This window comes from Coregonus lavaretus (assembly GCF_964263955.1).
Source record: "Coregonus lavaretus genome assembly, chromosome: 36".
NCBI classification, from domain to species: Eukaryota; Metazoa; Chordata; class Actinopteri; order Salmoniformes; family Salmonidae; genus Coregonus; species Coregonus lavaretus.
Window position 1 is genome coordinate 11,848,709 of NC_140023.1, and position 27,708 is coordinate 11,876,416.

General features: G+C 42.3%; 1 protein-coding gene across 1 annotated transcript in view; it reads right to left on the bottom strand.

Annotated features, from left to right (window-relative positions):
• Positions 1-27,708, bottom strand: part of LOC311110814 (protocadherin-15-like) — a gene marked incomplete at both ends in the record, with an annotated part of 245,784 nt that overhangs the window by 145,984 nt on the left and 72,092 nt on the right. The window contains 7 exons of the mRNA XM_084153381.1: positions 2,128-2,262; positions 4,093-4,299; positions 10,129-10,241; positions 10,416-10,524; positions 23,712-23,882; positions 26,793-26,903; positions 27,121-27,240. Coding sequence (XP_084009507.1) covers positions 2,128-2,262; positions 4,093-4,299; positions 10,129-10,241; positions 10,416-10,524; positions 23,712-23,882; positions 26,793-26,903; positions 27,121-27,240 — 966 coding nt within the window. The remainder of the gene's footprint in view (positions 1-2,127; positions 2,263-4,092; positions 4,300-10,128; positions 10,242-10,415; positions 10,525-23,711; positions 23,883-26,792; positions 26,904-27,120; positions 27,241-27,708) is intronic.

The following is a 27,708-nucleotide window of genomic DNA, read 5'->3' on the forward strand; positions in this document are numbered from 1 at the left end:
CCACTGGGAATGTGATGAAAGAAATAAAAGCTGAAATAAATAATTCTCTGTCACGCCCTGGCTCTGGGGACTCTTAATTGTTGAGCCAGGGTGTGGATTTTCTATGTTTTGTTTGCTATGGTTTTCATTCTAGATCGGTTAGATCTATGTTGGCCAGGGTGGTTCCCAATCAGAGGCAGCTGTAGCTCGTTGTCTCTGATTGGGAACCATACTTAGGCAGCCTGTTTTCACTAGTCATGGTGGGATCTTGTTCCGAAAGGTTTGTGTTAACCTAGGACTTCACGTTTCGTTTGTTGTTTTATTCGTGTGGTGTACTTCAATAAAAGATGTACGTTTATCACGCTGCACCTTGGTCCGCTTCATCTATCGACGATCGTGACATTCTCTCTACTATAATTCTGACATTTCACATTCTTAAAATAAAGTGGTGATCCTAACTGACCTAAGGCAGGGCATTTTTACTAGGATGAAATGTCAGGAATTGTGAAAAACTGAGTTTAAATGTATTTGGCTAAGGTGTAAACTTTCGACTTCAACTGTATGTACATAGGACAGCAGTCTCTAAGGTGCAGGGTTGAGTACCGGGTGGTAGCCGGCAAAGTAAACGTGACTCAAGTTCAAGGCAGGGTACTGGGCAGAAGCTGGCTGGTGGTGACTATTTAACAGTCTGATGGCCTGGACATAGAAGCTGTTTTTCAGTCTCTCGGGTCCCATTTTTGATGCACCTGTAACCGCCTTCTAGATGGTAGCGGGGTGAACAGGCCATGGTTCGGGTGTCTGAGGTCCTTGACACACACACACACAACTACAACCGCCATCACGGGTGTACACGGCGACCTCTGATTGTGAGATCCAAAAGAGCTAACTTCATCTCCAAAGCTTCTTCTGAAGATCACAGATGCAGATAATGAAAACAGACTAGTATCCTACCACCTCTAACACCTCTATCCCCCAAACCCTCCCACTTTCTCTTTTGTATAATCAAAATTTTTTCTCCAGGAAACACTCCCTCAATATTGAAATAATGATGCTTTTTTTACATTTAAATTTACTTGTACCCCTTTTTCTCCCCAATTGGTAGTTACAGTCTTGTCCCATCGCTGCAACTCCCCTACGGACGTGGGAGAGGTGAAGGTCGAGAGCCATGCATCCTCCGAAACACGACCCTGCCAAGCCGCACTGCTTACTTAACCCGGAAGCCAGCCGCACCAATGTGTCAGATGAAACACCATCCAGCTGGTGACCGAAGTCAGCTTGTAGGCGCCTGGCCCGCCACAAGGAGTCGCTAGAGCGCGATGGGTCAAGGAAATCCCGGCCGGCCAAACCCTCCCCTTACCCAGACGACGCTAGGCCAATTATGCGCCGCCTCATGGGTCTCCCGATCACGGCCGGCTGTGACACAGCCTGGGATTGAACCCGGGTCTATAGTGACGCCTCAAGCAATGCGATGCAGTCCCTTAGACCGTTGCGCCACTCAGGAGGCCATAATGATCCTTTCTAATATGTAACCATCCCACAGGGAGAGTACACACGTGTAGATGCTTAAAGCACTGGGGGGCTCTTCAGGGAATACTCAGGGTCTTAATATCAAAGAGTACAGTAGCACTATACATGTAATTGCATGCTTTTAATACAGAGAACACAATTAAGTCTCTGAATAATGTAAGATAGAATCACTTCATTGCGAAGATGCTGGAGATCACAGCGTGTCAAAATACAGCAGGAGCCAACAGTGGCAGTGTGTTTCTGTCCAGAAGGAAAGGGATGCATCTGGTATTGGTTGGGTCTTGGAAAGCTACTGTAGGTCAGAAAACAGGTGATTTTGAATAAATATCTGATAATAATGGTGTAAAGCAGTAATGTCCTGGCCAAGTCATTTCATCTCTTCAATAGAGGCATAGGTGTAGATAAATCAAACTGCTACAATGTAAGTTCAGTTCAATTGTATTGACTGAGTTGAAAAATAAATTGACCCCGTAGGCAGTGTAGTTAAGTCAAGTCATATCATACAGCATAACCCAAGCTGTTATATCTTTTAGACGTGGGTGCTGTTTCCTCCCATATACTGTATTAGAGTTGTGGGTGTTATTTGGTAATATGTGTGGATGTGGTTGGACCTAGGCGTACCGTGAAGGTGTAGGTCATCTGCTTCTCTCTGTCCACAGGTTTGAGCAGTCGGAGGTAGCGGGTGATCCCGGTCGGGGTTATGGCAAAGATGGTGCTGAAGTCGTCCAGAGTCACCGTCACGAGAGGGTCTTTGCTCTTCAAAAAGTAAAGACATTGGAGAGAAGAGGTTACCATGGTGACAAGACCTTACTCAAGTCCGCAGCTGTGTCACTGACGAAAAACAATTATGAGAGACAGAACAAGACAAAACATGTCGGAGTGGTAAAAGCCTGCTGACAAAGACAACATAGTACTGAGAACAGGGGAAGGCCTTGAATAAATTCTAAGAAATCATGTGATTTTATACCTCCTATAGAGCACACTACAATTGTACAGTAGGTGTTTCATTGTGGCTCTGTTCACAAGCTACAGCATCGATTTACGAAAACCTAGGCGTTTGTCGGCATACTGTACTATATAGTCGAGACATTTGAAAGTAGAAAATCGTTTTTTCATGTGTCTTAATAACAAAGTCGTATGCGATCTGTAAATATGAATATAAAATGGAGTATGGAGTAATTTGCCCTAAAAGTGAGGACCATATCTAAAAACATTTCAATACTGTTTTACAACTTCCCCCCAAAATCGTTTTCTTCTCTGGGTTATGTTGGTGCAAGGGATATTTAAGTAGGGTTGGGTGTTAGGGTGATTCAAGTTTGTCAATGAGGCCTGCCTGTCTACTAAACATTCACACTGCTTTGCCCATTGATCTGTTTTAGAACTGCACTTTGATGTCTTAATCTCACCCTGCTGAAGGAGAGAGAGAGAGAGAGAGAGAGAGAGAAGCGAGAGAGCGAGAGAGTGAGAGCGAGAGCGCAAGAGTGAGAGAGCGAGAGAGATAGAAAGAGAAACACAGATACAGACAGACACACATTAGAGAAAGAGAGAGACAGAGAAACACAAAGAGAGAGGCACAGTAAGAAAAGATGGAGAGGGAAAGTGAGTTGGAGAAATCTCTGTGGAGGAGTTTGTGTTAGGTGTCATCTGAGGAAATGAATAAAACAATATTTTATACATCATCAACATAAAGATAAATATCCTGGTGACAAAAACACAAACAGAGTGGGGGCGAATGCTGCTGTGCGTCTGTGTTCTGAGTGTCTCCTGGTGTGTTGGCAGCCTGTCTCAATGTGTGTTTTCAACCATTTAAATGCAGTTGAGGCGTTTAGAAAACCCACTCCTGTCAGCGCCTGTTTGAAATTGTGTGCTTTTCAGAATCATCACCTCAACAACACACACACAAACACTGAATGTACTAAATGTATCGGTGCGATCTGTGTATTTACCCACTAACAACATAAAAATGTTTTACTTGACCAGAACAATAGGCACACATGGCAAAACACAAACACATTAGACATTTTGTATGAAAAATTGGAAGGGAAAACTGAGTCACACATCTGAAAGAACTGAAAGAGAGCATGCCCCAGAGGTTTGAACACAGACCATGCAGTAGTGTAAAACCCAAAGGCACACTTTTAGTCATAACAGCATCACAAACCACACTTTTACCTACAGGTGTTTGACCAGGCAGCAGCTAAAACAAAGAGACAAAGCAGCAACAATGATAATACAGTGTGATGGAGGGTGTTTACCCATCTCAACATGGGCTTATGGAAGTATTTTTATTAACATAAACCTGCTATAAAATGTAAATATTTAATTGTCTTATGTATTCATTACATTATGTGTGTGTCTGTGAAAAGCCCACTATAGGCTTCAAATTCTGTATGGAATTCAATTAATTAAAAAGGTTAACATGTACAATTAGTTGCTTGTGTGTAAGCATGCCAGCTAATTTGTGTGTGTATTTGTGTGCGCTCGTAGTATTGTGTATTTGCAGGTTCATAAGCGACATGTTTGTGCTCGTGAGAGTGTGCGCTTCTGTGAGTGTGCGTCTGTGTGTGCACGCGCACATCCCCATACCTCTTCAATGTCTTTGTCCAGGGCGATGATGCCCAAGGGGGCAGTGAGGTTGGAGCTGGCAGAGATGGTGGTGCCCACTGGGGAGGACTCACTGACGTAGCCCTGGTAGGACTGGAACTGGAAGTATGGAGCCTGGTTGTTCTCATCCAGGACATCAATGATCAGCTCAGCGTATGCTGGGAGTGGGTGGCCGTTGTCCTGCTCAGCCTAAAAGAAGGAGAAAAGTGTATATTTATAATGAACCTCACTGTAACATGTACTGAAATGCAACTTACAACATACATGGAACATACAATCATAAGGGGGTTATAGCTCATTGGAAACATTATTATGACAGACTGACTATTTTCTGTAACACCTGCTGCAGATCAGTAAACAAAGCTAAACCAATTTGATTGCCACATATTAAACCATTTACAAGGACTCAATGTCATAATTGTAATGACAAACTTCTGCTCGTCAGTGTCGTTACCAAGGGAATAGAAATGCAGAAGGCATTGTTTCCGAAAGACTGTCATTTCAATTACATAAAGCATTGGCAAATTAATCACACGTCCACTTTGGATTAGACTCCAGTAATTGGTAAGAAACTTAACACAAATGCTTTAATCTGGGACGGATGGACGCTAATTAAAATGGTTAACTACCAGTTCAGTTTCTGTTTTGAATGCAGTCCCCTGTAGCTCTGTTGGTAGAGCATGGCGCTTGCAACACCAGGGTTGTGGGTTCGTTTGTATGCACTCACAACTGTAAGTCGTTCTGGATAAGAGCGTCTGCTAAATGACGTAAATGTAAATTAATACTGCATACTTTATTGTTTACATCAGGGGTGGCCAACCCTCTTCCTGTGTGCAGACGTTTGCTCCAGCCCTATTCTAACACACCTGATTAAAGCTAATCAAGGTCCTGATGAACAGCTGATTGGTAGAATCAGGTGTGTCCAGTGACGTGTATTCATGGATGCCAAGGGAAGCCAGGCTTTCCCATAAATTTGACCGATAATAATAATATTAATAATTTTAAAATATCTTCGTCTCTCTGTGTTTTCATAACTTTCATAACATTTGCAAGTGGCTGAATCTATCTCACCGGAGGAATCATCTGAGCGAGGGAAACAGCGCCCATCTGTTTCAGTATGTGTAACCCATGTAGCTGATGCTGTCTGGCCAAAGAGAGTATGACATGTTGACAATTATTATTATGGCGATTCCGATTTAACCATAAATTCATACATTGTGCCACTGGCCTGAGAGGATTGAAGTACAATACGTAGCATAGATGTAGTAGGCTCACATTAACTAGCTAGCCAACTTAGCTGGTTCATTGTTGCCCATGCGAGATAGTTAGGCTAGCAAGCATTTTAGCCTGGTAGCCTATAGTCTAGGACCCAAAAAAAATTTGTACTACTGTTTGACAGAGTCGTAGACCGTTTTGGAAGAAGGGAGGATGACATTGACGTTCATCTAGTCTGGGTGAGTCAACATGTTTTTTCTACTTGCACAGATGCACGCACTCGCACACACACACACACACACACGCACAGAAATCTAATCAGCAACATGGACAGCCACATGATATTTAGCAACGTTGACTGGTCTAAATTGTTTGTGGTATCTTGATTTGATGATGTTGAACTGTTTAAGTTGAAATGCTGCTGGAATAGCGGAGAAAGTGCTCCGGTTTTCTTTGTGCTGACTTGGGATAACTCGCCGTGTTTCTAAATCAGTAGTTGTTTAGTAAACAGTTGGAAATATTAACTTGCTGCAGGTCATGTAACTGTTTGTTACATGGAATATTTGCTTTGTGGACTTCACCGGACAGATGTTGCTCTCTGGTTTTGTGATGAAACAAACGTATGTGTGGTTGATTTATTCCACCACTGTTTGACTGTTCTCTTTTTGTTGTCACGGCCTTATTGTATATCATGGTGGCCTATGAACGAACGGGTTATAGAGCAAACATAGCACTTATCACAACATAGGTTGTAATATGGCTTTATTCCTGGCTTGGCTTCCCCAGTGATTTTACCCACGCACAGCTACTGGGTGTGTTTGAGCTAGGCTGAAGCAAAAGCCTGCAGCTCTCTTAAATGTGCCTTCTCATGCTGCTCACCATGGAAACCAGTTCAATGGATAAGTGCATTCAAATCATGTTATTTTGTAATGTGGATCCTTGCTGTTAAACCTAGCTATTGACAAGCATTTACAGCAATCAAACAAGTTATCTAAATGTCAGCATTCGTGTTTGCTTGAGGCAATCATCAAACTGTGTGCACATTCAATGCACCATTCAACACCCTATTAGACAATTCTGACAAAGACCAGGACATGTTCAAACATTGTCTTTTTGGGGGGACATAAATAACCTTCTTAATTTAACCTAGCAGTTAAGAGATCATCACTGTACTGTGTACACATATTTGGACTAAACATTTTTCAAACCATGTTGGTGTCTTGTGTAATGGACAGTGTATAATATGATACTGTAACCAATCTATGAGACACAAACACAGGGGCGTACATGTTACTTCCATCGTTTTAGGATTTATTGCAGCACAGTTGCTGGGGGAAATGACTACAGTAACAGGCCACATTAGCACGCATCAATATGCATGTCCCTTCAGCCAGTCAACCATTCAACCTCTCACAGCAAGTATCACATATTCTTTAGTGATAGTTACACTGTAACGTAACATGCATGTGAAACTATATCCTAGCATGGATGACAAGCCACCGATTGATGGCAGTCATGCAGTCAGACCACCATAATTTCTCATCAACATATATTTCACAATTACTTTATTTTTACATTTTAGTCATTTAGCAGACGCTCTTATTCAGAGCGACTTACAGTTAGTGAGTGCATACATTTATTTTATTTTATTTATTTTTTTCATACTGGAATCGAACCTACAACCCTGGCGTTGCAAATGCCATGCTCTACCAACTGAGCTACATCCCTGCCGGCCATTCCCTCCCCTACCCTGGTTGACGCTGGGCCAATTGTGCGCCGCCCATGGGTCTCCCGGTCGCGGCCGGCTACGACAGAGCCTGGATTCGAACCAGGATCTCTAGTGGCCACTGCGCCACTAAGGCAGTTCGTACACTCATGTTGTTTCATTGCAAGTGAACCTGGTGAGGAGGAGAGGATGAGAGGAGTAGAGGAAGGGAGGAGGAGAGGATGAGAGGAGTAGAGGAAGGGAGGAGGAGAGGATGAGAGGAGTAGAGGAAGGGAGGAGGAGAGGATGAGAGGAGTAGAGGAAGGGAGGAGGAGATGATGAGAGGAGTAGAGGAAGGGAGGAGGAGAGGATGAGAGGAGTAGAGGAAGGGAGGAGGAGAGGATGAGAGGAGTAGAGGAAGGGAGGAGGAGAGGATGAGAGGAGTAGAGGAAGGGAGGAGGAGAGGATGAGAGGAGTAGAGGAAGGGAGGAGGAGAGGATGAGAGGAGTAGAGGAAGGGAGGAGGGGAGGCAGAGAGGAGTAGAGGAAGGGAGGAGGAGACGATGAGAGGAGTAGAGGAAGGGAGGAGGAGAGAATGAGAGGAGTAGAGGAAGGGAGGAGGGGAGGCAGAGAGGCGCAACATCAGTTAAAGCTGTGACCTGAATACTATGATAGGTGGTATATCACTGAAAGGCACTGAATCCAAATCCTTAGGGAACCTCCTGACCCACCACACTAGTATGTACTGTAGATTTTCTGTAGTCTGAAGATTCGAATAAGAGATGACAGTAACCACATTTTCATCCACAGTTTCTAAGCGAGTAAAGTCATACCGCATAAAAAAAAATTGCGCCAGCTGTGTTGGAAACAGGAAGTTTCTGTATAATTTTATAAATGCCGACGTCAGTGTTCGTTCGACATGGTGGGATCTTTTTGTTTCGATAAAATGTATTATGCGAGAAATGGCGGTGGAAACGCCTTTATGTGCAAGCAACCATCATATCGAAGTAAACTTGGAGTCACACGATGGCATGGTGTGTGGTCCTCCCACTACGACTCGGGAGACCATGCAGTTTATTAGGCTACAGATGAAATAAGTTACGATGAACTTCACAGGGTGGTGAAAGCGCTCCTATCTTCATGCTCCTATCTTGATGCTCCAAAAAATATTGACTGTCTCATCATGTAGACTAGTCTACCTGCACAGCCTACCCGTACTGTATATGCGAGCTGTTGGCTAGAGCGCATGTGCCAAGTCCAAATTAGGCACATTTGCTATTTATTAACACAACAGTTTTTGTGACAAAACTATCGGTAGAGTTTAAAATGTGAAGGAAACCCATTGAACTTTCAATTTTTATTCTGTACGTGAAAACTTAAGCGAAAAAGTAAATGTTGTGTGCACTACGTCATCACGCATTGACTTTTATCCACAACAAGTCCATTTAGTGGAAACACACCACTGGTGCAGATTTTAGAATATTCGCATAAAATCTGTCGCCAACCTAGCTACTGACAAGAAAATACGTTCTTTAAAACATCCTCCCTGTCTTCTTTTTAAGGTCGGAGTACCTGTGCACTCAAACATATAGTAAGTCTTTTGAATTGAATCTATTGCAGGTATATTGAGCATAAAATAGAAGAAGATATCCCTGCATATTGCTTGCTTGCCAACTTTCACTTTTGGAGTGCTGCCTTATCTGTCCATCTTTCTCAAGACTGTGTTCTCATATCCTCCTGCTGCCCAGCTTGAAGAGCACTCCTTCCATGTCCACCACCACCAATTTATCTGTCCATCTTTACTGTGTCCATCTTCTGTGACCACCTCCACCTCCTGCCCATCTCAGACTGATGAGATTGGACAACCATCGACCCACCACCCACTTCTACCCTGTGGTTTCTCCCTAGGATCTAATCTACTCTCAGGAACACCTGAAGGAAAATGCTTTTAGAAAGAGGAGATGGGGAGAGAGGCAGAGAGAGAACGCGTTAGGCAGATAGAGAGAGAGTAGGAGGAAAAGGAGGATGAAGTGTGTTCCCTTGTGGTTTGTCTCTTTAGTAATGTCCCTGTTTCTGGGAGGCAGTGGTAAATTACCTGTGTTCCGCTGCTAGAACACACCAGGCTGCAGGAAACTCTCTGCCACCTACAGTCACTGTTTATCACTCAATCTTCATTGGCCCCCCACGTCTCTCGCTCCCCCCCCCCCCCCTCCAATCCCACCTCGCTCTCTTTTTCTCTGGGGGGGGGTTCTCTCCCCCTCCTCTGTATTGATCTGACTATTGTCTCCCCCTCTTTCCCCATCCATCCATCTTTATTTTTCATTTTTGTCCTAGCCACCCTCTGAGAGAAAATGGCTTTTTCCAATGAGACATGAAAATCAATGATAACATTGGTACAACATGTCCTTGGTGCTGAACATTCTATAACAAGTGACAATAAAATACAACTATGTACTACTCTTTCCTCTCCTCCAGGTCTCTCAATGAGTAAGATCTCAATGTATTTCAATGGCAGTAGGCATATTTGTAAAGCAGTATCTGCTAGCTAACCCAGAGCAGTCTCCAGATACCAACCTCTAATTCTCTCTCTTCTTCCCTGCTGATACCCCCAGCACCAGTTCCATCTCCCTGTGACTCAGCTAGATAAGGCTGCTATCGCCCTCCCTCCACCTCCCTCGCCCCGCTCCATAGACAACTCTCCTGGCGACACACAAAATGCTCTTCACACATCATCACTCTCTCCTCTCCTCCGTGTGGAGACCTCTCCTCCTCTGACCTCTCCTCCTCTGCTCTCCTCTCTGTGTACATGGCAGCCTGATCAGTGCTCAGGGGCTACCGTTTTAAATGGAGAGAGGTTCTGGTGGGTGGATGATAGTCTGCTCTGTTCATCACCACAGGTAATCCCCAGTTCTTATCAGGATTCATAAGAAGGCAACAGCAACAATTCCTATCACGTTCCTAGATTTCTGACACTTCTGTAAGTATTGGTTTAGTTGCCTTTTGTCAGGCTTAAAGGCTGAGTAAGCTTACCCAAATGCTCTGGTTGATAGTGTGGTACATGTTACACCTTGATTTCAGGTTAAAGGTGGGTTTGCTTACCTTGATGATTAGGGTAAATTTGGTGTACAGGTCTCTGCTGACTGGTTTCAGGAGGAGGAGCTCTGCAGTCGTCTTGTTCAAGGAGAAGTACTCTGGGTACGTTGAGGGCTGACCTGAAGTATAACAACACCCACAAAGAATGAACATTTCTTTTTTTGTGCTTTTGGGCATGACTGGTGACCATTGATAAGACATTAGTGATTAAACGATAAAGGATCAAAGTAAAATGGTGGAACTGAACATGCAAACATGCATGTGTGTGACTGTCAGCTCTGTGAGGAACCTACCAACCAGTATGAAGTAATGGATCCCTGGCCTTCTAGAGGGGGGCTGGATGTTCCTGTCCATGTCCACGGCTTGAATAGGTGGGGTCACCCCCAGCGGGTTCAGTTCACTCTGAAAAGGAGGGAGGGAAGAAGGGAGTCAGTAACCAATGAACTGTGTTAGTAGTTTGTATCCCCATTACACTGTTAAGCCTTTTACAACCAAGGGAAACATGATAAAAATGCAAGTAAATGTTCAATATTGAATATCATCAACAATATCAGTATTATGGCTTTGTTAGTTTCAGTCACCATTCACACAGTACAGTCGTGGTCAAAAGTTATGAGAATGACACAAATACTAATTTTCACAAAGTCTGCTGCCTCAGTTTTGATGATGGCAATTTGCATACACTCCAGAATGTCATGAAGAGTGATCAGATGAATTAAAATTAATTGCAAAGTCCCTCTTTGCCATGAAAATGAACTTAATCCCCAAAAAACATTTCCACAGCATTTCAGCCCTGCCACAAAAGGACCAGCTGCCATCATGTCAGTGATTCTCTCGTTAACACAGATGAGAGTGTTGAAGAGGACAAGGTTGGAGATCACTCTGTCATGCTGATTGAGTTAGAATAACAGACTGGAAGCTTTAAAAGGAGGGTGGTGCTTGAAATAATTGTTCTTCCTCTGTTAACCATGATTACCTGCAAGGAAACACGTGCCGTCATCATTGCTTTGCACAAAAAGGGCTTCAAAGGCAAGGATATTGCTGCTAGAAAGATTGCACCGAAATCAAACATTTATCGGATCATCAAGAACTTCAAGGAGAGAGGTTTGATTGTTGTGAAGAAGGCGTCAGGGTGCCCAAGAAAGTCCAGCAAGCGCCAGGACGTCTCCTAAAGTTGATTCAGCTGCGGGATCGGGGCACCACCAGTGTAGAGCTTGCTCAGGAATGGCAGCAGGCAGGTGTGAGTGCATCTGCACGCACAGTGAGGCGAAGACTTTTGAAGGATGGCCTGGTGTCAAGAAGGGCAGCAAAGAAAGCACTTCTCTCCAGGAAAAACATCAGGGACAGACTGATATTCTGCAAAAGGTACAGGGATTGGACTGCTGAGGACTAGGGTAAAGTAATTTTCTCTGATGAATCCCCTTTCCGATTGTTTGGGGCATCCGGAAAACACCTTGTCCGGAGAAGGCAAGGTGAGCGCTACCATCAGTCCTGTGTCATGCCAACAGTAAAGCATTTTGAGACCATTCATGTGTGGGGTTGCTTCTCAGCCAAGGGAGTGGGCTCACTCACAATTTTGCCTAAGAACACAGCCATGAATAAAGAATGGTACCAACACATCCTCCGAGAGCAACTTCTCCCAACCATCCAAGAACAGTTTGGTGACGACCAATGCCTTTTCCAGCATGATGGAGCACCTTGCCATAAGGCAAAAGTGATAACTAAGTGGCTCGGGGAACAAAACATTGAAATGTTGGGCAGGAAACTCCCCAGACCTTAATCCCATTGAGATCCTCAAGAGGCGGGTGGACAAACAAAAACCTACAAATTCTGACAAACTCCAAGCATTGATTGTGCAAGAATTGGCTGCCATCAGTCAGGATGTGGCCCAGAAGTTAATTGACAGCATGCCAGGGCGGATTGCAGAGGTCTTGAAAAAGAAGGGTCAACACTGCAAATATTGACTCTTTGCATAAGCTTAATGTAATTATCAATAAAAGCCTTTGACTCTTATGGAATGCTTGTAATTATATTTCAGTACACCATAGTAACATCTGACAAAAATATCTCATAACACTGAAGCAGCGCACTTTGTGAAGACCAGTACTTGTGTCATTCTCAAAACTTTTGACCACGACTGTACACTACTGTTAACACAATAGGGTAATAATCTAATTAAACAGCTCTATTAGCTTTCTTCCTCCTCAGAATTCTCACCAACACGCATAATAGTACCATACAGTGCATGGCAAAAGTATTCATCCCCCTTGGCGTTTTTCCTATTTTGTTGCATTACAACCTGTAATTTAAATAGATTTTTATTTGGATGTCATGTATTGGAAATACACAAAATAGTCCAAATTGGTGAAGGGAAATGAAAACCATAACTTGTTTCAAAAAATTCTAAAAAATGAATAACGGAAAAGTGGTGCGTGCATATGTATTCACCCCCTTTGCTATGAAGCCCCTAAATAAGATCTGGTGCAACCAATTACCTTCAGAAGTCACATTATTAGTTAAATAAAGTCCACCTGTGTGCAATCTAAGTGTCACATGATCTGTCACATGAGCTCAGTATATATACACCTGTTCTGAAAGGCCCCAGGGTCTGCAACACCACTAAGCAAGGGGCACCACCAATCAAGCGGCACCATGAAGACCAAGGAACTATCCAAACAGGTCAGGGACACAGTTGTGGAGAAGTACAGATCAGGGTTGGGTTATAAAAAAATATCCGGAACTTTGAACATCCCACGGAGCACCATTAAATCCATTATTAAAAAATTGAAAGAATATGGCACCACAACAAACCTGCCAAGAGAGGGCCGCCCACCAAAACTCACGGACCAGGCAAGGAGCACATTAATCAGAGAGGCAACAAAGAGACCAAAGATAACCCTGAAGGACCTGCAAAGCTCCACAGCGGAGATTGGAGTATCTGTCCATAGGACCACTTTAAGCCGTACACGCCACAGAGCTGGACTTTACGGAAGAGTGGCCATAAAAAAGCCATTGCTAAGCAAGCACATTTGATGTTTGCCAAAAGGCATGTGGGCGGCTCCCCAAACATATGGAAGAAGGTATTCTGGCCAGATGAGATAAAAATTGAGCTTTTTGGCCATAAAGGAAAATGCTATGTCTGGCGCAAACCCAACACCTCTCATCACCCCGAGAACACCATCCATCACAGTGAAGCATGGTGGTGGCAACATCATGCTGTGGGGATGTTTTTCATCGGCAGGGACTGGGAAACTGGTCAGAATTGAAGGAATGATGGAGGGCGCTAAATACAGGGAAATTCTTGAGGGAAACCTGTTTCAGTCTTCCAGAGATTTGAGACTGGGACGGAGGTTTACCTTCCAGCAGGACAATGACCCTAAGTATACTGCTAAAGCAACAATCTAGTGGTTTAAGGACAAACATTTAAATGTCTTGGAATGGCCTAGTCAAAGACCAGACCTCAATCCAATTGAGAATCTGTGGTATGACTTAAAGATTGCTGTACACCAGCGGAACCCATCCAACTTGAAGGAGCTGGAGCAGTTTTGCCTTGAAGAATGGGCAAAAATCCCAGTGGCTAGATGTGCCAAGCTTATAGAGACATACCCCAAGAGCCTTGCAGCTGTAATTTCTGTATATATATAGTTATGCACGCTCAGGTTTTCAGTTTTTTTGTCTTATTTCTTGTTTGTTTCACAAGAAAAAATATTTTGCATCTTCAAAGTGGTAGGCATGTTGTGTAAATCAAATGATACAAACCCCCAAAAAATCAATTTTAATTGCAGGTTGTAAGGCAACAAAATAGGAAAATGCCAAGGGGGGTGAATACTTTCGCAAGCCACTGTACTTACATTTACATTTACATTTTAGTCATTTAGCAGACACTCTAATCCAGAGCGATTTACTTCACAGCTAATCTGTTTGTTGTGCTGTAGGCTAGGCTACTTCTCTTATTCACGCACACTCATTGCTAATAGACACCATCAGCACTAATTAGCTTGCTCTGCATTTCCCTAGTGTACCCACATATGGCTAATACAGTAAGTGGATGGGTTGCTTAGCGGTTTGCGCTGTACTTCCCTAGCATAGGAAGGCACATGGCTAACCAACAGCTCTGGCTGTATTTATATCCCAGGGTCCACTGTAATCCTTATTCCCAAACACGCACATGCACACACACGCACACACACTCCACCACTTTTACAATGTCTGGAGGTGCGCTAAATCAAATCCCTCTAGCTCTGCACAATGATGATTAGCTATAATACCCCTCCAGCAGCCATTATCGTAAGGACTCCAGAGCAGATAACTAATACCCCCCCCCCTCCCCCCCCCCCCCCCCCGTGAGCAAATAAATACATATCAACTTAATAAGGATTCACACCCTTTCCACATTTTGTTGTGTTACAGACTGAATTTAAAATGGATTAAATTGAGAATGTTGCGCCACTGGCCTACACAAAATACCACATAATGTCAAAGTAGAATTATGTTTTTGTAAAAAAAAAAATAGGAATTCAAAATGAAAGGCTGAAATGTCATGGGTGAATAAGTATTCAACCCCGTTGTTATGGCAAGCCTAAATAAGTTCAGGAGTAAAAATGTGTTTTAACAAGTCACTTAATAATTGCATGGACTCACTGTGTGTGCAATAATGTGTTTAACATTTGTTTTTAATGACTACCTCATCTCTATATACATCTCTATACACATACAATTATCTGTAAGGTCCCTCAGTATAGCAATGCCTCGCAAAGAAGGGCACCTATCGGTAGATGGGTAAAAGTAAAAAAAAACGGACATTAAATATCCCATTAAGCATGGTGAAGTTGTTAATGACACTTTGGCTGGTGTATCAATACACCCAGTCACTACAAAGATACAGGCATCCTTCCTAAATCAGTTGCCGGAGAGGAGGGAAACCGCTCAAGGATTTCACCATGAGGCCAATGGTGACTTTAAAACAGTTACAGAGTTTAATGGCAGTGATAGGAGAAAACTGAGGATGGCTCAACAACATTGTAATTACTCCACAATACTAACCTAATTGACAGAGTGAAAAGAAGGAAGCCTGTACAGAATAAACCTATTCCAAAACATGCATCCTGTTGCAATAAGGCACAAAAATAAAACTGCAAAACATGTGGCAAAGAAATTAACTTTGTCTTGAATACAAAGCGTTATGTTTGGGGCAAATCCAACACAACACATCACTGACTACCACTCTTCATATTTTAAAGCATGGTGGTGGCTGCATCATGTTATGGGTTTACATGTCATCGGCAAGGACTAGGGCAAAGAAACAGAATAGAGCTAAGCACAGGCAAATTCCCAGAAGAAACCTGGTTCAGTCTGCTTTCTAACAGACACTATGAGACAAATGCACCTTTCAGCACGACAATAACCTAAAAAACAGGGCCAAATTTACACTGGAGTTGCTTACCAAGATGACATTGAATGTTACTGAGTGGCCTAGTTACAGTTTGACTTAAATCAGCTTGAAAATCTATTGGACATGGCTGTCTAGCAATGATCAACAACCAACTTGACAGAGCTTGAAGAATTTTTAAATGAATAATGTGCAAATATTGTACAATCCAGGTTTGCAAAGCTCTTAGAGACTTACCCAGAAAGACTCACAGCTTTAATCGTTGCCAAAGGTGATTCTAACATGTGTTGACTCTAACATGTATTGTTTTATTTTTCATAAATGTTTTACAAATGTTCGAATTTTTTTAACCACTTTGAAATTACAGAGTATTTTGTGTACAAAAAAAATCAATTAAATCCATTTTAATCCCACTTTGTAACACAAAATGTGGCAAAGTCAAAGGGTGGGAATACTTTCTGAAGGCACTGTAGTCACACAATGGTTTTACTGCAGCAGGTACAGTCTTCCAAGCAACTACCAGAAAAAAGCTGATAATATAGCCTTGAATTGCAATCTAGGAAGATTGTACCAACTCTGCAAAACAAATTTGGTAACACTTTATAATAACCCCTGGTTATAAAGCATTAAGAAAACATTTGTAAATCACATTTTAAGCCTTTATTAATAATTATTCTTACAATTACTAATGTTAGTAAGCTATGCATAAAGAACAATTTATCAATTAATAAACTGTTGTAAATTATGTATTTGTGATTATTTAGACCATTTATAAGGTGATTTATACACCATGTTTTAAAGGATTATTATAGTGTTGGAAGCACAGAATTGTCTAGCATGTCATTGTATGCTGTAGCATTAAGATTTCCCTTCACTGGAACTAAGGGGTCACGCCCGAACCATGAAAAACAGCCCCAGACTATTATTCATCCTCCACCAAACTTTACAGTTGGCACTATGCATTCGGGCAGGTAGCATTCTCCTGGCATCCGCCAAACCCAGATTTGTCCGTCGGACTGCCACATGAGGCTTGTTTTAGGTCATATTGAACCCTTTATGTAGCATCAGTCAATGCTGGAGTGGCTACTTATGGCATAGCCAGCCTTAAGGGAGTGTTCAATCATCATTTATAAATGCTTTATATGGTATAGATAGTCCTCACTTTAGAGTCTGAATTTTTTTAAACTAATGATTAGTCAATATTTTGTAAGTACCCTTATTAATCATAAATTGATATATTAGTAAGTGTTGATGATGATATTTATAAACATACTCATTAACCATTAGTAAGTATCCTATTCATTATATCTATTAATGTATTCATATATATATATACACTACCGTTCAAAAGTTTGGGGTCAAGTTTGGGGTCAAGTTTGGGGTCGAAAGAAAAGCAATTTATTTGTCCATTAAAATAACATCAAATTGATCAGAAATACAGTGTAGACATTGTTAATGTTGTAAATGGCTATTGTAGCTGGAAACGGCTGATTTTTAATGGAGTATCTACATAGGCGTAGAGAGGCCCATTGTCAGCAACCATCAGTCCTGTGTTCCAATGGCAGGTTGTGTTTGCTAATCCAAGTTTATCATTTTAAAAGGCTAATTGATCATTAGAAAACACTTTTACAATTATGTTAGCACAGCTGAAAACTGTTGTGCTGATTAAAGAAGCAATAAAACGGGCCTTCTTGAGACTAGTTGAGTATCTGGAGCATCAGCAATTGTGGGTTCGATTACAGGCTCAAAATGGCCAGAAACAAATAACTTTCTTCTGAAACTCGTCAGTCTATTCTTGTTCTGAGAAATGAAGGCTATTCCATGTGAGAAATTGCCAAGAAACTGAAGATTAGAATAGAAAGAGGAGTGGTGTATATATATATAGCATTAACTAATGCTTTCTAAACGATTACATGAGCCAATATCAGCTCCTTTTATAACAGGTTTGCTAATGCTAAAATAAGCCCTTTAAATCTGGTTTATAAATCATTTATAATGTATAAAAATACCATCATCAAATACCATATAAATGGTCTTAATAATCACGAACACATCATTTATAACAGTATTTATTAATTGATAAAATACTGTTTATGAATAACTAACTAATATTAGTAAATGTAAGAATAATACTTAATAAATGCTTAAAATACTACTTACAAATCCTTTATTAATGCTTTATAACCAGGGGTTATTATAAAGTGTTACCAAATATTTGATATTGCGTATGTTATATAATATGTCTTAACTGTTGACTCTAGGTTACCATTGCTTCAACTTACCCCCTCAATATTTGCAGGTTAAATTACTTTCTCAGAATTCATACCGCGGTGCACCATTTTCCAGTCTCATTGTCATTCATAATCATTCTGATTATGAACCCCCCGCCAACTCTATGGTCACAGTGACATTTGATTTGTAGCTTATTTGTACCTATGGTGGCAGGTAGCCTATCGGTTAAAGCAGGGGTGTCAAACGTACGGCCCGCGGGCCGGATCAGGCCCGCAAACGGGTTTAATCCGGCCCGCGAGATGATTTAGAGAAAAAATAAAATAAAAAATTAAAAAACTATATATATATATATATATATTTTTTTTTTTTGTAAAGTATAAAAATGCGCTGCAATTTTTCTATAAAATAAACTGCTGTTCCAATTGCGTCCACTGGATGGCGCAATAGCAATTGTGTTAAGCAAGCAAACTGTTTATACCGGGGCAGAGCAAGTAGGTCAAGCACGTGCAGCCAATGAGCTACTTTGTTTTGCCCGCGATATTTATTACGGCTTCTACTTTTAACATTATGTGATTTGGCACCCTCATTGCCCCAATATGTCTCTGTCAAAAAAGAGAAAAGTGGACGCAGAGTGCAGAGTGTTCCAAGAAAAATTGTCATCCTATTTATTCACGGAATTGAATGGGAAAGCTGTATGTTTGGTGTGTTCAGAGCATGTTGCAGTGCTGAAAGAATATAACCTTCGTCGCCACTATGTGAGTCTTCATGCCGACAAATATGACAACTTTCAAGGACAGCGGAGATGAGAGAAGGTGAATGAACTGTTGGCGGGTCTGAAGAAACAGCAGTCTGTGTTTACTCACAGCCGAGACATCAGTGACGCTGCAGTGAAAGCTAGCTACCTCATTGCTAATGAAGTCGCAGTGGCTTCAAAACCATTTAGTGAGGGTGAATTTGTAAAAACATGCATGATGAAGGCAGCGGAGATTGTGTGCCCTGAAAAGTGGCAGGCTTTTTCAAATATCAGCCTGACAAGAAACACAGTTGCAGACAGGATTTCCGATCTTTCAGTGGATTTGGACAGCCAGTTGAAGCAAAAAGTAAAGTCATTTATTGCGTTTTCGGTTGCAATTGATAAAAGCACGGACATTACAGATATTGCACAACTGGCCATTTTCATCCGCGGAGTTGATGACACATTGACCGTCACCGAGGAGTTCGTGGAGTTGGTGCCGATGACAGATACAACGACAGCAGCTGATACTCGTCGGCGCGCTGGACAGGGTCGGAGTGGACTGGTCCCGCGCTGTCAGCCTGGCTACAGATGGTGCGCCCTCAATGATCGGGAAAAAAGCAGGCGTTGTGACAAAGTTCAGAGAGAAAGTGCAATCTGCAAATGGAGGACGTGATTTTTTGACTTTTCACTGTATTTTGCACCAGGAGGCTTTGTGTTGCAAGTCATTAAAGATGGATAACGTCATGAAGGTGGTCATCCAAACTGTTAATTTCATCCGATCCAGAAGCCTGAATCACCGTCAGTTTGACAGCCTTCTCAGAGAGAAAGACCACATCTATGGCCTGCCATACCACACTGAGGTAAGATGGTTAAGCCGAGGTGCTGTGCTGAGGCGTTTCTTTGATTTACGAGAAGAAATTGAACAGTTCATGGAAGAAAAGGGCAAACCAGTGTTAGAATTTCATTCTGCAGAATGGATGCAGGACCTTGCATTTATGGTGGATGTTACAGAGCACCTGAATAATTGAACAAACAGCTGCAAGGGCGCAACAAAGTTGTCACGCAGTATTATGACAGCATACGTTCTTTCAAGTTGAAGCTGTCATTGTGGGAGACGCAACTTGCCGGTGGTGATGCAGCTCACTTCCCCTGTCTGAAAAATGTGTGCGCGACCCAACATGTGGCAGACATGAAGCGGTTCAAAGATAAAATAACGGGACTATTACGGGAGTTTGAGCAACGCTTTCATATTTATGTTGATGTTTTTATGTTGATGTGCTATTGTTTTTAATTGATTTTATTTGTATATTTAACCTATTCTTGACTCTGTGGTTCTTGCACTTGTTTGGGGAACAGGATTTCATTATTTGTATCTACATTTCTGCCTGAGAAATGACACCCTGATATAGTTCTGTGATCTGTGATATACTTCTGTGAATCACTGAGGCATTGTGTGTTTGTGTGTTCTTTGTCCTCAGAACTTTCAAATAACTTGAGGTGTTTTATGATTAATAGTGATGTTGTGCTTTTGGACACTGTCCTCAGGCTCCAGCTTTATGTTTATATGTTTTTATGTTGATGTGCTATTGTTTCTTAATTGATTTTATTTTATTTGTATATTTAACCTATTCTTGACTCTGTGGTTCTTGCACTTGTTTGGGGAACAGGATTTCATTATTTTTATCTACATCTCTGCCTGAGAAATGACACCCTGATATAGTTCTGTGATCTGTGAAACAGTTCTGTTAATCACTGAGGCATTGTGTGTTTGTGTGTTCTTTTTCTTTAGAATTTTCAAATAAACTTGACGTGTTTTATGATTAATAGTGATGTTATGCTTGTACTATTTTGGACACACTGTCCTCAGGCTCCAGCTTTATGTTGTATGTTGATCGTATTAAAACAAAGAAAACAATCTGAAGTTGTTGTTTTTAAGTTATATATACCATGATTTTTCCGGTCCGGCCCACTTGGGAATAGATTTTCCTCCATGTGGCCCCTGAGCTAAAATGAGTTTGACACCCCTGGGTTAAAGCATTGGGCCAGTAACCAAAAGGCTGCTGATTCCATTACCCGAGCCGACCAGGTGAAAAATATGTTGATTTGCCCTTGAGCAAGGCACTTAACCTGAATTTGCACCAGGGGCGCCATATTACTATAGCTGACCCTGTTGTTGGGAATTCACCTGAGCACGTTTTAACATGTCCATAATTATATAAATAGCCTAACAGTAGTGATTATCATGTTATGGGTCATGTTATGGGTTAGCTGAAAGATCTGGTCCTCTGTAGCTCAGCTGGTAGAGCACGGCGCTTGTAACGCCAAGGTAGTGGGTTCGATCCCCGGGACCACCCATACACAAAAAATAAAAAAAATAAATGTATGCACGCATGACTGTAAGTCGCTTTGGATAAAAGCGTCTGCTAAATGGCATATTATTATATTATTATCTATGTGCGTTGTATTTGGCCATAGGTTGAGTACAAAGGGGGCCTGTCTCTGAGTACCAGAATGATTCCATAAGGGTGAGATAGGAGCCATGTGTTAGAACTGATAGATCGTAAATTACTGTCCTATAACACTGTCTTACATCTTCACTGTTTTATATAATTATATCCCCTTAATATGTATTATATCATTATTTTATATTAATGTTTATATCATTATATTATTTTAGTATGAATAGATGGCTTATTCTTAAAAATAGAAAGCAGTGTTCTCTTTGTGTATGAGAAGGATAATTAGGTTGTGGACTGTAGTGGACTGGAAGAATGTGTACTCCCTAACTTGACTGATAAGAAGACCTGTGATTGGCGTGAAGGAGTACCGGACTCAAGCAGGGACGATAACACCACCTGCCCAGCCACAGAGATTGATTGTTCATCCTAGACGCAAAAGGGGGGTCTGTTTGGGAACGGGGGCCTAGTTGGAGGTTATAAATATATGTGCCTGTGACTCTGTATCTGTTCTCACTGCTGCATAACCCAGTGTGGTGAATACATCTAGTCAGAGCTTTCTTTGGGTATCCGTCTGGATTATTGAACCGGAATTTAGAACCTAACAATTGGCGTTGTTGGCAGGATTCACCACAATTTGCAGTCAAACTAAAGAGTCCGAATCAGTGGAACAGGAGCCAGCAAAAAACAAGGTAGGCAAGTTCCTACACCTGACACCACTCATTCTGTCATCTTGGGGAGGTGAGGGTTGTAGGCGGAATATAAATTATGGGAAACAGGCCTAGAAAGCCTGGATTTATTCAGTAGGCCCATTGTGTATACGACCGGTCGTAGACCTATGATTTGGAACCCCTAGGGGGTTTAGCCACCAGAAGGTTAGACTAGGCACTATATGCCTAGGGGGTTTAGCCACCAGAAGGTTAGACTAGGCACTATATGCCTAGGGGGTTTAGCCACCAGAATGTTAGACTACACATTGTTATATGCCTAGGAGGTTTAGCCACCAGAAGGTTAGACTAGACATTGTTGTGTGTCTAGGAGGGTCTAGCCACCAGAAGGTTAGACTAGGCGATGTGCATCTAGGGGGTTTAGCGCCGTAGAAGCTAAGGGATAAAAGTCAGTTCCCAACACTGTAAAACAACACATTTCTCTGCACCTATGCGGTGTATGTGACAATACAACTTTTAAAATTATTGTTAAATGTTTTATTAGCATGTACCTTTCTTTTGATTATGTATCCTCCAAAGCCATCTATCTATTCTGGGCAGTTGAACCAGTAAACCTGTGCACAGACTCTGAGTACAACGCTTGTCAAGGGTTTACAGTTTATTACCAGAGTAAAATTAATAATTAAGTCGGCTAGATTCAAAACGTCACATACATTAGCAAAATTAGCAACAACTCAAATAACTACAAGTGAAGTACCAGATAAAAGGTTTGGGAAGAAACCAAGGGAAATATGAAACATTCAGATGTTGGCTAAATTAGACACCTTGAAAAGACAGTAATTGAAGTGAAGCTTTGAGGGGATAGAATTAGAGAGAGCGAGAGAGAGAGAGAGCGAGAGAGAGAGCGAGAGAGAGAGCGAGAGAGAGAGCGAGAGCGAGCGAGCGAGAGAGAGAAAAAGCAAGATAGAGAACAAGAGATAGAGAAAGTGTCGGAGAGAGAGAAAGAGATAGAAGCAAGAGAGCAGGAGGGAGAAAGTCAAACATTTCTTCCCTGATGAAAAAGCTGAGCTTTGGGTACTGTACTGTAGAGATCCACACAGCTCCCCGGCCTTGCATACTTAGCAGTCTGCAAACCTTTTATCATTAATTATAAATCACCCCGACTCCTCTCGGCCAACAACAACTGGGATTCACAATGTCTCTCTATTTCTCTCTAACTATTTAGGTCACTGTCCATCTCCTCTCCCTCTCCCTTTCTCAGTCACCATCACCATATTTTTAAGTATTTCTCTCTAACTCTCTCCTTCTCCCTCCATCTGTCCCTCAGGGACCCAGTGACACAGGGTGAGCAGAGAAGACAAAGAGGTCCATCGTCAAAAAACACATGGGACTGTCACGTACTGTAACTCCAATCTCAGTTTGACGCTGTAGTTGGTGACTACCTCCCAGGACTCATAAGGGCCCTTCCTTTTCTCTCTATCCCTCAGTCAGACTCCCCCCACCCCTCTCTCCCTCTCTTTTCTGCTCTACATTTCCTCCCAAAGCTATATCAATCTCTCTCGCTTTTTGATTGGAATTCAGCTGGTGTTTTTAGTCTGAAGCTGACTCAAACTTCAGCTGTAATTGATGTTCCACCAGACCAGAAAATGCTTTTAAACGACCATGCTGAGACAAAACAGCCTCTAGGTGAGGTACACACACACACAGAGATGTGGCATTTACTTCCTGCCATGCTGTACTGCCAGCGTAGTGGTGGTCTGTGCCAGTGTAGCGCTGTGACTGATGACATACGCACTTGTCATATCATCACCTGCCTGACTACCGGTTCAATCCTCAGCATGGGCTATTTCCAATACACACGGGAGATGAAGGGGTTGCAGTTGCACACAAACACACACTCACTCCTTCACTCACTCACTCACTACCTGTTCGCTTACACACGCACAAAGCCTAATCCCTAACCGTAACCCTCAACCTAACCCCATAGTCTAAAATAGCCTTTTTCCTTGTGGGGACCGGTGAAATGTCCTTGTTTTACTATCTTTGTGAGGACTTCTGATACCCAGGATAGCAAAACCAAAAACACACACACACAGTGTGGTTTGTACCGGTTTGGTGAACTCTGGTATGGTGACACGGTAGGTGACAGGGTTGCAGTCGTGGGTGTTGTTGACCAGGACACAGGGCAGGAACATGGGGCCCAGGTCATCTCCATCCAGAACGTCTATGGTCAGCGTGGTCGTAGCGGTCCGCCTATTGGCATCGTACGGGGCACGATCCTGTAGGATGCAAGTCAACATGGTTACTTACCAAAGCCATTAATTAACAACACATTAAAAAATCATCAACATCAATCAATCAAGAGACCAATTTCTCTTTTCAATTCCATGATCAACTTTGTAATTTTAGTGAGCATAATGTGTTGAGAAATACATATTCATGTACCATCGCCATACTTAAAATACCATCCTGTCACTGGTAGCATTACAGTGCCAGATTCATAATCCTTGTCAGGGACTCTTCACAGCTAATGACCTGGAGTAATAGGCACGACCTACCACAGCTTTTATAAAAATACATTTATTAAAACCCCAAGCATTTAAACCAGTCTCATTAGCGCCACTTGATTTCCAATATCTCTCCCTCCCTCATGTGGCCTGCTGGGAGTCTGGGAGCCACTGCCCTTCCTCTTGTAAAAGTTCTAATGAAATACATCCTGATATGTTAGGCTGTTAGCCTATGAACAGTTATCTGACAGAGCTCCAAAGAGAGCCTGGAGTCATTTCGCAAATTTGGAAATAAATAGTAATGGAAACTGGAAAAAGGGACAGACCTTTCAGTTAGGTAGTTCTAGACTAAAAGTAATTATGGGTTATGTAACTATTAGTTGAAAAGTTGTTTGTTTGTGGATTTGTTTCTTGTGAAGGAATAAACAATGGTCTCTTGATGAGGAGCTGTCTCTATCCTTTCATAATACAGAACACAAAATTCTACATAACCACAACAAATCAATGATCATAGTGTTGCTTTTATTCTAGGATTAGAAAACCATGTCAGTCAAGCAATGAATTAAAAACAATCAAACAATCAAAGTGTATAGAGGCTGATGCTTTCATTTATGAATAAACAAATGCTTTGTAAAAAGCTTTGTACTTTAATTGCAAACGTGTAATCTGCAACAGCTGCTATCTTTCCTTCCAATTACGTACATTTTCTTTCAGTAGCAACGAATAGCTAACTACACTGAACAACAAATACAAACGCAACATGTAAAGTGTTGGCTCCATGTTTCATGAGCTGAATAAAAAAAAACAGAAATGTTCCAAACGCACAAACAGCGTGTTTCTCTCAAATGTTGTGCACAAATTTGTTCACATCCCTGTTAGTAAGCATTTCTCCTTTGCCAAGATATTCCATCCACCTGAAAAATGTGGCATATCAAGAAGCTGATTAAACAGCATGATCATTACACAAGTGCACCTTGTGCTGGGGACAATAAAAGGCCTCTCTAAAATGTGCAGTTTCGTCACACAACACAATGCCACAGATGTCTCAAGTTTTGAGGGAGCGTGCAATTGGCATGCTGACTGCAGGAATGTCCACCAGAGCTGTTGCCAGCGAATGTAATGTTAATTTATCTACCATAAGCCGCCTCCAAAGTCGTTTTAGAGAATTTGGCAGTATGTCCAACCGGCCTCACAACTGCAGACCACGTGTAGCCACGCCAGCCCAGGACCTCCACATCCGGCTTCTTCACCTGCGGAATCGTCTGAGACCAGCCACCCGGACAGCTGATAAAACTGTGGGTTTGCACAACCAAAGAATTTCTGCACAAACTGTCAGAAACCGTCTCAGGGAAGCTCATCTGCGTGCTCGTCGTCCTCACCGGGGTCTTGACCTGAATGCAGTTCGGCTTCATAACTGACTTCAGTGGGCAAATGCTCACCTTCGATGGCCAATGGCACGCTGGAGAAGTGTGCTCTTCACGGATGAATCCCGGTTTCAACTGTACCGGGCAGATGGCAGACAGTGTGTATGGCGTCGTGTGGGTGAGCGGTTTCCTGATGAACAGAGTGCCCCATGGTGGCGGTGGGGTTATGGTATAGGCAGGCATAAGTTACGGACAATGAACATAATTGCACTTTATCAATGGAAATTTTTATGCACAGAGATACCGTGACGAGATCCTGAGGCCCATTGTCGTGCCATTCATCCGCCGCCATCACCTCATGTTTCAGCATGAAAATACACGCCCCATGTCGCAATGATCTGTACACAATTCCTGGAAGCTGAAAATATCCCTGTTCTTCCATGGCCTGCATACTCACCAGACATGTCAACCATTGAGCATGTTTGGGATACTCTGCATTGATGTGTACGACAGCATGTTCCAGTTCCCGACAATATCCAGCAACTTTGCATAGCCATTAAAAATGAGTGGAACAACATTCCACAGGCCACAATCAACAGGCTGATCAACTCTATGCGAAGGAGATGTGTCGCGCTGCATAAGGCAACTTGTGGTCACACCAGATACTGACTGGTTTTCTGATCCACGCCCCTACCTTTTTATTGAAGGTATCTGTGACCAACATATGCATATCTGTATTCCCAGTCATGTGAAATCCATAGATTAGGGCCTAATTAATGTATTTCAATTGACTGATTTCCTTATATTAACTGTAAATCAGAAAAATCTTTTAAATTGTTGCATGTTGTGTTTATATTTTTGTTCAGTGTAGTAAGGTTTTGGTTTATCTGACGATGGCAAACTTAATAAAGCATAAACCAATCAAAGTAACAATCAGTAATTTACCCTATATTCTAAACATCAGCACTTAACACTTTGGACAAAACAAGTCCCTAAACCAACCATTCAGTCCAAAACCTTGCAAAACGCCAATCCATTATTTTGCCAGGGTAGAAAACAAACAGATCCATGAACCCTCAAGTCCTAAACATTCAAAAACTTTCACTGTCAGTTCACTACCATGACACCAAGTAAAAAATATTGTTCATTCATATTTAATCTGCACAAACACACATGCATACACACACACACACACACACACACACACACACAAATGTATGCACATACACACACACACACACACACACACACACAAATGTATGCACATACACACTTCTGGAGCACACAAACAAACAAAGAAAATGGCAAAGTGTCTCACATTGGCTTGAACAATGACCAGGTAGCGTGTTTTCTCTTCGTAATTTAGTCTCTCAGCCAGAACAATGTTCCCAGAGAGAGTATTGCCTACAACCACAGTTTTATTAGACACCTGAGAAAGAAAGACAGAAAGGGAGAGAGAGTGTGTGAGAGAGAGAGAGAGAGAGAGAGACAGAGGGAGAGAGAGAGAGGGTGGGGGGGAGTGAGAGTGAGATACAGACAGTGTTCAGTCATAGGTTTAATTGACAACAGACACTGTTCCACTGTCCCATTGTCGTATAGCTTCATTAAGTCACAATCTGCAGTCAGTAAGCATTACATCCACGTACTGGGTCGTTGGGGTTGTACTGGATGCCATATTCTATCTGTCCGTTGGGCCCGTCATCGATGTCTGTGGCCCCGTTGTCTCCACTAAAGCCTGTGAATATGGTGGTCCCGGCAGGAGTGAGCTGGAGGCAGAGATTGAGAAAGAATACTGTCAACAGGCATGTCCCTCTGTCTGGACATTGTAACAACTTTATATGCTACATCTCACTGATATTACTGACCCCTCCCAAGATCGCAGGAACACAGTGTCTTCTATAGAAGATGGCCAAATACTGCCAGAAGTGCGAGAAGTGGAGACCTTTGTTGTTAGGAAGAGTGAATGAATGCACTGATTTGAACTGAAAACATTGTCGTCAGCAGCCATGGATGAATATTTCTCTCTGAGGGCCTCTGCACCCCACTGACAGCCATAGCAACCTCTCAGAGAGATGCTGCAGAGAGAGGGGCCTCCAGAGAGCTGTGTTCTAAAGCACCTGGGGGCCCGAGGGGAGTTAAGCTCAGTTCAGGAGAGGTTTGACAGCAGTGGGGTCTGATTCAGAACACTGTTCAGGGAGTAATGTTTCCTGGGATAACACACACTGACAGGTACT